At 45.6% G+C, this 11,686-nt stretch overlaps 1 protein-coding gene across 4 annotated transcripts; it reads right to left on the bottom strand.

Moving 5' to 3' along the window:
• Positions 1–5,624: 5,624 nt before the first annotated feature.
• Positions 5,625–10,950, bottom strand: LOC123060863 (uncharacterized). 4 transcript variants are annotated; one of them, XM_044483724.1, is made up of 2 exons: positions 9,628–10,950; positions 5,625–6,012 (listed from the first exon to the last, which is right to left on the bottom strand). In XM_044483724.1, the coding sequence occupies exons 1-2, from the start codon at positions 10,766–10,768 to the stop codon at positions 5,861–5,863; spliced, it is 1,293 nt and encodes a 430-aa protein (XP_044339659.1). In that variant the 5' UTR covers positions 10,769–10,950; the 3' UTR covers positions 5,625–5,860. The 4 variants fall into 4 exon arrangements, with proteins under 4 accessions (XP_044339659.1, XP_044339661.1, XP_044339660.1 ...); XM_044483726.1 differs by having other exon boundaries at positions 5,625–5,991; XM_044483725.1 differs by having other exon boundaries at positions 5,625–6,000; positions 9,628–10,946.
• Positions 10,951–11,686: the final 736 nt, after the last annotated feature.

Genomic DNA, 11,686 nt, shown 5'->3' with positions numbered 1-11,686 from the left:
CTGTCGGGGAAAGTTTGCCGCCGTGAACAGTAACCTTGCCGGGGAAAGCTTGCCGCCGTGAACAGTGCCGGGGGAGAGTGTTGGTTGTGGCGCGTGTGGAGGAAGACAAAGAGATTCGGATGTCTGGCGTGGTGCGTGTGGTGAAGTGGCGCTGGCAGGCTCTAGCAAAGCAAGCGCGTGGATGGATGGGCGGATGTACGGTGTCAGACACGGATGATATTTTTCTTTTTGATCGTGAACGAGCGGAAGGAATTATGTGGGTGGACAAAACCAGATTGATCTAGTAGATAATTTTACACCCTAACCAATCTAAACCAGCACTAATTCTAGGATGAATGTAACCAAAAATTCAACGATGCAAATACTAGATGCAAAAACTGCTAAAGGCTAAAAAGGTAGGTGTGATGGATGAACTAATCTAAATTTTTTTTGGCTTTTTTGTGGGTTTATGGGACAGAAAACAACTAATCTAATAAAACTGTAAATCTCTCACCGATGAACCTGAAAACTGATACCACTTGATGTAGCGGCGGTCCGATCTTTCGATGAGAGTGGGGATAATTATCGATTTGGTGGATTTTGACCTTGACGATCCGGCTATACCGTACCCGACGATACGCCTCGACAATCGCTAAACCAATCTCCAATGGTTATTGACCTTGCCGTAGGCACGATCAACCTGAACAACGAGGTTCAAGTTCCTGCAAGCAACCGAAGAACCGGCAAGAACAAAGGTGAATTGCAACTAAAATTGCGGATAATAAACTGAGCACACGAACTAGATGAAAAGTTGGGGTTCCACTGTGGATCTGACAAGGCGGTAGTCCTACACGTCTCGTAGATGCGAAATTGTAGCGATGGCTAAATAATACAATAAAACCCGAGATCTAAACCTAATAGTAGCTAACTATTTATTAGAGTACGGCTGCCTGCGCGTAGACGAATCCTGGTCGGCTACGACTTGAAGTCATGAGCCGGCCCACATGTAGTTTATTTCCTTGTTTAGTTGTTGACGGTGTGGGCTGCACGCGGACGTGGCCTTCTCCAGTCCAGGAAGCCTAATACTCCTTCTCCTCCTTTTGCACTTCAGCACGTACGTGGCTAGGTACCTTCTTGCATGTCAATAGTGTTGCTGCTTGTGGAATCAACGTGCAACATTTTTCATCTTCCATCTGCATGCGGCTTTTCCTCCTTATCTCTCCAACACCTTCGTTCCTGAGTACAAGTAAATCCAAACATGAGTGTAATATAATATTCTCATTAGTTAAATCATATGTACAAAGGAGCGATAGTACCTGGTCATTTATCTGTCTCGCTCGTGCTCTAGTCATAGGTCCAGATGGAATAACTGATGTCGCGGTGGGTGCAACTGTGGCAGAGATGTCCTCATCACAAGTTGGACGCGGAATCGGTGAAGAGGAGGAACCGGAGGGCGGTCGTCAAGGGCAATGCTGCCGTGGCCAAGTTCGCCGCCGAGCGCGATGCAATGGAGGCCGCGCGGCGCAAGGCCGAGGTTTGACGCCGATGGCCTGAACTAGGTCATCCGATCGGCCGTGGCCATTTTTTTTGGAGGCTGGCATGGGTGCCGCCCGCTGGGCCGCTGGCTGTGTGCCGGTAAGAACACATTCGTTTTTGGAGGTTGGCTGTGTTGCCGGCTGCTGGTTGTGTTGCCGGCGAACAAAACTATTCATTTTGGAGGCTGGCTGTGTTGCCGGCGAGGACGTGTAGACCGCTGGCTCTGTTGCCGGCATGAACTAGGGCCGCTGGCCTAAATTAGGGCTTGGTATTTCGAACGTTTTTGTTTTTAAAATGGAGGCGGACAAGATGGGGTCAAAGGATGCGGCCGCGCGCTGGGCGCACTGCCACCACATCCAAGGACAGACGCGGAGACGACCCCATCGCCCTATCCAAATGGACAGAATTCAGGCAAAGCGGACGTCCGTTTAGGGTCATGCAGTGGAGTTGGTCTAATGACCGGTCACAAAATTCCAACTCGGCTTACCGGCCCTATAATGTCAGATCCAACTCACGCTGGCACACCTCGACTCCACACATATTCGTACCCATCCGTATTTCAGATCAAATTTTAGCCATCCCACTTCAGTCTACCGCAAGCTCCCTTTTAGCAAATCTTCAACCTTCTCTGGCATTGCGGGCAGCGGATCAACTCTGACCACTCCTGATCCATCGACTAGGGCATCATCCCATGTGGGGAGGAAGAGGCTATGGTCGTCTGCATGACCCTCCGTCGCTCCCGGAAGAGTGCACCCGACCGAGGTTGGATTTGATCTGACGGGAATCCATTGCGTTGGCGCAACCGGAGCCCGGATCCGCCAGGGCTGAAGGCTCGAGCTCCGTCTGTCGCCCTATCTCTGGCGCGGAGGCATTTGAGTGTTACAGGGACAGGTGTACCCCACAGTGTGAAGGAGAGGGCGTGGGAGGCCGAGGCCCACCTCGCTGCCGAAAATGCAAAGGCGAACACGAATGATGCGGCATCGTGCACTGCCTTGGACGAGGAAGTGGTTCGTGCCCGCATCGTCCAGAAGTGACAAAGGAGGAACACACATGCCCTCGTCCAAGAGCAAAACTGAGCGGTCCGTGTCATGACCGGACTGCCCCCTAAAGAGGAGAAGGAGAACAGTGACAACTCGAACAACTCCGACGAGGAGCAGATCCGGCTTGAACCATTTTGCATCTTCCGAGCGCAACGCCGCGACAAAGACGCCAAGGACGCCGACACAGGGAAGGGCAAGTGCAGCCGTCAACAATCTTTGTCGATAGCTAGTAGAACATGCCAATTATTTGTAGTCCTATGGCATGTATTGATGTAGTAGCCGGACACTTTGTGTTGGATCATAGAAATAGTTTACGATGCATGTGGTTGTATGGATTTGAGGTTCGCTAACTGAGGTACCATATTGTGAAAACGAAAATTTATGGGATTACCTGTCACTATTTCACGCGACCGACCGACCACGTTCGCGGAAAACGAAAATTTATGGGATTACCTGTCACTATTTCACGCGACCGACCGACCACGTTCGCGGACGTTTGAAGGAACGGATTAACTATATGCACTTGTAGAAGCTCTTAGGTTATCTTCATCCCTGTCCTCTCGAGTCACTATCCATCTGTGGACACGTTGGCGAACATAGATACGAGGCTCTCATTCATCGTTGTGTCCAAAACATCGGTCCAGTTCAGCCTTATCTGAATACATTTGAACTGCAAATAACGATCGTGGCAATTTTGATGAGCAAATAAAAGTGCATATGTATACTTCACAACCAAAAACCAGCGATTGTTCATTAGTTTTTACATGCGTCCGATAACAAAAGTTTTAGTTCGGCAGTCAATGCAAATTATGCCCTCTCAGACCGACTGGCCATGCCACCTCCATCATCACTTTGTCGCCGGCTCGTCAGCAACTTACACCTCTGTTATCTCTGTCGCTAAGTGTTTCTACATCTTTGCATGGACGGCTTGCACGATTTCGGTCTCATCGGGATCCAACACGTCCATCTTTATGGTCAACATCGTGGTTTCCTCTGAAGCGTCCGTGAGCCAACCCTCCTCTCTTTAATCTTGCTCTTCTTTCTTCGATCTTGCATAAATAACCAAGCCACTGCTACAACTGTACTAAGTTTTCAGGTCAAGAAAGCGGAGGGCTATCTAGGTGTACCAATTGTTGGTGAACCAAAATCTTCCCATTATTTTGTTTAAACAACTAAGTTCCTTATGGTTGAGTTTTCTTTCTTTCTTGAGGATGATCAATGTTTAAGCTTGGGGAGGTTGATGAGTGATATTTTTGCGCTCATTGCACCATTGTTTAAACTGGATAATTCCGAAATTTCTAAGAAAATCACTCTGATATTGGCAATAATGACTAATGAATGTGAGAGATCGTGAAACCCTTTTATTTAATGTGATTCTGCGGGAAAAGAGACTAAACATTGAAGGATATCATCATATACAAGGAAATACAAAGTTGGGTAGAAGAGGAAAGTCAACAGGAGGCGCAATAGGCTTCATGGAGCACAAGACGGCCCATGGTACGAGTGCACCCGCTCGCATCACACGCCGCCAGCTCCAAATTGTCCACATGACCAATTTCTATAAAGGGGTCAATGCTAGAATATCAACAGGGAGAGCATCATTTGTGAAATGTAGAACCAAAAACCATCTTCCAACCCTAGCAGCCGCCATTTCCCATTTCGTCTTCATAGCCTCCGCCACTATCATCACCGCAGCCATCCATCTTCAATTGTAATTAGTGTATCGCATCTAGCAACTATTCTAAGACATATTATCAATCAATAATTTATCTTGATGTCATCTTCAATGAGTTCATCTTGCGATCCGATAGCCGCGTGTGAGTAATTCGGTAAGGCAATGTATTGATGCAAGGCCTTGCGACCTTATGTATTTGTGCATGTGATCACTAGAATGACTTTGCGTATTTGATGTTATTTGTATTTATCTGATTCCAACGGGGATGTGTCTTGTCTTCTTCTCGTTCTAAGGCCCTGCAGGTACCCAAGATCACGTAGAACGATCAGGGAGAAGGTAAAGAGCAAGGATAACATGGAATGCTATCCCGAACAACAGTGAGAGAGGGGTTAGTATGGTAGCAGAAAGAAATTCCTTGGGGACAAATGAGGTTTAGGCATTAAACACCCAATATTTTCTCTGAATATTTCACTACAGGAAATAGATACATCCGTGACATTATGGTCCGAACGAAAAAAAAGTCTATCATGGAAGTGACGATAATTGTGGCAACATGTATCATCATGGATATGGTGGGCACCTATTCTATGACAAAATTATGATAAAAATGGGTTTTTTCGTCCTGGGCAGGCCAGAGGCGCACCTGCATGAAGTTCTTTGGGTCGTCAATGACCTAAAAATGGTACTCCATCCGTTCCCAAATATTTGTCTTTTAAACATTTCAAATATTACAACATACGGATATATGTAGACATATTTTAGAGTGTAGATTCACTCATTTTGCTTTGTATCTAGTCACTCATTGAAATCTCTAGAAATACAAATATTTGGGAACGGAGAAAGTAGAAATGAGGGCAATATTTTTTTGAGGGTTACCTGGTATACGGTGGGTGCTCGGGAGGGGTGGTTTGCGTGTTTCTCGCTAACCCTTTATGAAACTGCAAAACATAAATACAAAAGGCCTCAAGTTCAAGTAGCGACCAAACAATCATTTCGTGGAGGTTTGAAAAAAAAATCAATGTGCCAAAAAGACTATTGTTGGAAGCATTTTGGAGCATCAATTTTGTTATTTTTGCCAGACCTACACCAATGTTATTTCATCACAAAACTTTGCAGGCAGTTAAAACACTCGTCAATATTTATCACAAAAAGAAATAAGATTTTTTTTTTGAATTTGTTTACTTTTTTTTCAGATTTTACTGTTCTATCAGGGAGCATGTGAGCTCAGAATCAAAAGAGCACTTTCGGGTTTGTTCACTCATTTCGGACTGTACGTAGTCCATATTGAAATATCCAAAACATCTTATATCCATGAACCGAGGGAGTACCAGTGAATGAATAAAAGGAGATTGTGTTGTCAAAAAAGTAAGTAGAGGCATATAACAATAACAAACTTATAGAACCTTCCACATTGTCAGGCAGCTCGTGAAATGGGCCATACAGTACCATGAGCCATAGTATCAGTACATGTTGGTCCAGGTCGAAAAGGAAATTACCATGGACACAAGTAGCAAAACATATCCAGTTGTTCACAGGCAAACGGAGCCCATTACATGATAACCAGTCATGACACGCAACAAACTTCACTTGGCTCGGAGCTTCTTACAATGCAAGAGGAACGCCCACCCTGCTAAACTATGTTGCATCCGGATGGAGCAGAAGCCGTTGAGGTTGACGCTGCTTCAGTCACGGCATCTCCAGTACTCAACCCTGATAAACCTTCAACCAAAGCTTCAGTCACGCCATCTCCAGCACTCAACCCTGATGAACCTTCAACCAAAGCTAAGAGATGTTAGGCAAAATACTGGATACATGCAATGTATTTGAACAAAACACGCTAGTTTCCAGTTATGGAAATACTAGTAGAAACTGTAATCCGATACAATAGAAACTTGGTAGTATATAAGAGTGACACTGTCTCAAGAACTAATAACAATAATAATTCAAACTTTTTTAGGGAAACATTTAAACAACTTGACATAATGCCAGGAAAATGAGTTTCAAAATGTCAGTGTTTTGCCCAAAAGAGGAATAAAAACAGTAACTGCATCCTATTAATTAATCTCCTCTTCACTAGAATTTAATTTTCTTTATATAATGTACGTACATGCTTTCCTATCACTCTAATCTAGTCTTAACCCCTAGTTTCATAGCTTGTACTTAGTTTAAACATAAGCATTAACAAGGTACAATGTATAAATTGGCAATAGAGTAGCAGATAACAACTGCCCATAATGAAATAAGATGCATGCACTCAGTTTCAGCTTTGGATCAAATACCAACAACGAAGAGTAGGATGGTTTATACAAAGATTCATCAAGCACCAAACTGATTATATCCAGTAAATAAACTAGCTATCAGTAAACAGGCCAAAAGGGTATAGTTAAGAGTGGATTTGGATATATTTTCAACAAAATCACCCTCATCCTAACTCTCATGAGACACAAAATGTTAGTGCATGCCCCTGTATGCCTAACTACTGCCCATATGCTAACACTCAAATCCGATATAATGGCACTTGGCTTCCCAAATAGGTGAAGTACTGATACATGTACAGTTAGTCTGTTACTGAAGTGAAGAGTATTCATGAGAATATGCCTTTCTCAGGAAACTCAAATTGGGTAATTCAAGGTGCTGTGCAAATGTTCATGAGAATATGTCTTTCTCAAGAAATTCAAATTGGGCAACCAAAATAACACAAAAGCCGGTTTAAGTGTTGTGATATCACTACAATCAAAAGAAAAGGTCTGAAAGGCAATGAAAAGTGTCCCTCGTGGATTTCCTGGTGACAACTATAGTAGTAGTAGTGCTTAGAAAAATTGGATAAAGATGCAAAACAAACAAGGTGGCAGCAAATGATAAAATAACAATTATAGAATCATGCATCTTATGTATACCATAGTTTTAAATAGCGGAATATGGCAAATAGCGATAAAAGCATTAGCATGCTAAATTGGAGCTATAGCATGCTAAATGGCGCAAAATGGCTTAGCATGATGCCACTCCAAATGCTATAGCGTCGAGATAGCGCCCTATTTAAAACCATGATGTATATACACATTGCTCATGACCCGACACTTGATAACGAAGCGGCAAATGAATTATGCAGCAATGAAATAACATACAAAGATAATACAGGAACCATAGCATCAAGCTAGCTAATGCCTCTAATGGTACCACACACACAGTCACACGCACTCACACATTAGAACAAGTAGCTAAAGTAGCCATTCAATCCACATGCACATGGCCCTGTAAACGAGATATATGATTCACACTTCTATTCCTAACTCACACTAAAGTGTCAGCAAATACGTCAATTAAGCCTCGTGTGAAATTTCAGCAAAATAAATGAAGTTAGTCTCATTGGAAATAAATGAGGAATAAATAGATGGCTTGGAGGAAACGTCCACATACTACTAGCTCAACGGTACTCCCTCCGGTCCTTTTTATTCTGCATATTAGAATTCTCTGAAGTCAAACTTCACAAAGTTTGACCGTATTTATATGAAAAAATATCAACATCTGCCATGCTAAAGTTATATAATATGAAACTTTAAGTCATGACACATCTAGCAGTATTGATTTTAGATTGTGAATGTTGACACTTTTTTCTACAAAGTTGGTCAAACTTTACGAAGCTTGAATTCAGTCAAACCTTATATGCGAACTAAAAAGGACCGGAGGGAGTATATGGTAAGCTCTAAGCAGTAGACCAATCCACACTCTACAACAGTCGAACCTAATGTAAGCTTGTTTGTTATGCATAAATGCATACGCACACGCCACATGATCATGTTCTGTAACAGAGGGCATAACATCCAGTAGAAGAGCAACAAAATAGAGGTAAATACACCAGAGGTCTTAGAACTTGCGTGCGGCGGTCACTTTGGTGCACAAAGTTGTAAAATACGTGTTTGTGGTCACTAAACTTGCGAGGCCGTTCAAATACAGTCACTCTCACCGTACGCATGCGTATCCGTAGACGCCAGCATGGCACGGGCCCGCTGTCAGCCACCGTAATTGCTCTTGTATGATAGATTTATAGAAAAGCCCACAGTTCTTTTTTTATTTACATAGGAACCCCTAAAATAAGAAAAATAGTGGGGCGGCGGGGTTCCATACTTGGACGTACTGCTAAGTGGCACGATTGAACAACCACCACGCCAACAGTATCATGTGTTTACTTTGCACTACTATATTATACTGTATATCCTATCCGGGTGGACCCAAAAAGTGATAATGAAGAAATTTATGTCTTCTAATAATAAGAATGCAAAGTGCAACCGGTGGGTTCGAACCTGTGACATGGAGATTCACTCGCGCATAAGCCAACCATCAAGCAACTGCGACATGTGACGTAATTTAGAGATAGACAATGTCTATGTTTTTATCACTCTTGTTCTCTTTAAGTATGTGCCATTTTAAAAAATGTTTAAACATTGTAAAAAATGTTCGTGTAATTCAAAATATGTTCATGCAATAGAAAAACTAAGCGAACAGTTTTTTGAACCATGCGAGCATAATTGCACATTGTGTAAAACTCACAATTTTTTTTGAAATGTGTCAACATTTTTTAAATGCAATGTACATTTCTTAATTTACATGAATATTTTTCACAGTGTTTAAACATTTTTATAAATGCCATGTAGTTTTTTTAACGCATGTACATATTTTGAATTATAATTGCACAAATAATACATGAACAATTTTTTCTGATCCACGAATTTCTCAAATAAAACGAATAGGTGTTATTATGAATATTTAAAAACTATTTGTGTTATTATTATGCAAACATTTTTATAATTCAGAAGTATTATTTTAGAATAATACATGAAAATTATTTAAAATTATCTTATTAATGGCATTATAATTTGCATACTATCTACAAATTTCTGAAAAATAAACAAGTGCAAAATGGGTCGCCAGACCACAGCCCATTTCTGTTCCATGAGCGCTTCCGTTTTTGTACATTAATCTTAGTTACTCTTAATAGCTGTCTACAGATGTGTGGCGCAGTTTGTGTGACCTGTATTGTACTAGCATTAGGTCGGGGTTCGAGATCTGGCAGTTAAACTTTTCGTCCCATCGATTGTTGATTTTTTATTTTGCATAGAAGAAGAAGAAGGGGTTTTGTGCAAAAATGCGTTCATGTGTCATTGACAGCAGGCCCATGCCATGCTGGCATCGACGGATACGCTCGCATACAGAGAGAGTGACTGTATTTGAACAGTCTCGCAAGTTTAGTGATCACAAACACGTATTTTGCAACTTTGTGCACCAAAATGACCTGCGTGCAAGTTCTAAGACCTCTAGTGTATTTACCTCAACAAAATAATTGACAGAAAGTGCTACCAGCACGGGGAAGAGTTCCATGCAAGCTAGGAGAAAAATCACCTGCAGAGAACACGGGAGGAAGCTCAAATGGGAAAACGAGCCCGGAAGAGTAGCTGCCTTTCTTCTGCGACTTGGCCGGGTCCAAGGGCTCGCACTCCACGACCTCCCTCGCGCGCATGTCGACGCCGAAGAGGCACTGTTCCAGGAAGAAGTATACCACGTCTGGATTGTTGGGGTGGACGAGAGCGAGTACGGGGGCCTTCTTCGGCAGCCCCGCCGCCTTGTACGAGTCAGCGGCCCAGATCTCAGAAAAGCTCGCCTCGTACTCAAACGTCCACTCTGCGGTGCTCGGATCAGCCAGCGTGCGCATGGAAACCTTGGGAGCGCCGTGGCTTGCACAGCTCATCTGGACGCAGCGGAAGACGCCGTCGCTGAGCTGCACGACGCGGCGGGAGCCGAGCTCTCTCTCGGCGCAGTAGCCGCAACCATGGCCGTGCTGAACGTCCCCAGCCGGGAGCTGGACATACTCCACGGCCGGCTCATCGGCGAAGGGATCGCACGCGAGAAGGCCCGCCACGCAATCCACCCACCAGAGCTTGCCGCCGTGGGAGACGATGTCGGAGAAGGTCCACATCCAACGCGGCAGGGGGTTGGCGACCTTCTTCCTGGCCCACTTGCCGCTGTCGGAGGAGAAGCAGAGGAGGGTGGCTTCGCGGCCGCCGACGATGGTCTGGAACTCGACCACCATGAAGCGGCCGCCGCCTCCTGGCGCGGCGATGACGCCGAGGTCGTTGTTGAAGATGAGATCGTGGGGGTCGGGGACGGGCGAGGCGGTGGCGGTGGCGGAGGACAGGTCGCAGACGACGTAGCGCGGCCTGGGGACACGGCCGATGCGGATGGTGCGCTCGACGCCTCTGGCGTCACGGCTGGTGCGCAGCTCCCCGTCGTCCCGCTCGGAGAGGGGCGGCGGGGTGAGGATGAGGAGGAGGCCGGAGGGGTCGGCGGCGAGGACGCCGGGGGACTTGTGCCTGCAGGCGGGGTCCGGGTCGACGGGGCAGGCGGTCGGGCGCAGCTTGACGGTGGTGACCCGCGGCGGCGCGGCGAGCGCGAGGGAGAGCGCGGCGCCCTGCGGGAGGCCGTCGTCGCCGGCGGCGGGCGCGGTCGCCTTCCGGCTCAGGATGACCCACGACGGAGACGCCATCGGGTCGGAGGGGGAGCGGAGGAACTTGGTTGGGTGGGAATGGGGACCGAGGGCTACGGTTTAGGGGTTTGGTTGTTGAAGTACTAGTACGAGTTTGAACTTTGAACTCTGTCGGGTTGCAGAGACCGCGGGGTGGCGAGTTGGGAGGGAGGAAGAGAGCGAAGCAGGCGAGGAGGAGTCGTACCGGGCGTCGCTTGAGGTGTACGCGCGCTGGCTATCTTTTGCGTGCGGAATCTTTTGGCAGTTGGGGTTGCAGAGCTACGGCGGAGGTGCAGGGCGGTGACAGGCAGGCAGCCTTTGAACGGCCCGGGCATACCGCCGTGCTGGGCTGCTCTACTGGCCAGGGCAGACAGCACGGAGATCGATCGGCGAGCGAATGTTTGTAACGTGCGCACGTTTGTACGTACTGTATTGTGCTGGTCATTTCTTGATAGCAACATTGTGCGCTTCATCAAAGCTCAAAAGCCTAAGAAATGCTACTCCGACGACGGACGAACAAGCGTGCAGACGATGGGAAGAAATCACCCACCAAATCCAGTCAAGGGCAATATGCAATGGGCAGTGACATTTCACTGGACTATTACCAAAAACAAGACTCGGCCACCTCATCTTTTTTTGCAGGAAAAAAAAAGTCAGATAACTCAACAAAGGATGTAGCACGATCTCACATGCGTCCAGTTGGGTAATCGGTGGAACGGCCGGATAGGCAAAGTTAACACGACAGAAACAGATCAAGAGTTTAATGCCTTACTTCCGGACCCAATAACCCATAGGCACACTGCCTGATTTACTTCTGAACCAACAGGGCACATCAAGCATATATAGCGCTAAACTGAACTGACCAATACTACGAATTCATGTCTGAACTGAAATAGTGGTAAGACAAACAAGCAAGAGCAAAAAGTTTCATCCATTTTG

This window comes from Triticum aestivum, chromosome 3A (assembly GCF_018294505.1).
Source record: "Triticum aestivum cultivar Chinese Spring chromosome 3A, IWGSC CS RefSeq v2.1, whole genome shotgun sequence".
Lineage (NCBI taxonomy): Eukaryota > Viridiplantae > Streptophyta > Magnoliopsida > Poales > Poaceae > Triticum > Triticum aestivum.
The sequence above is the reverse complement of the archived record's forward strand: the minus strand, read 5'-3'. Positions and strand labels throughout refer to the sequence as shown.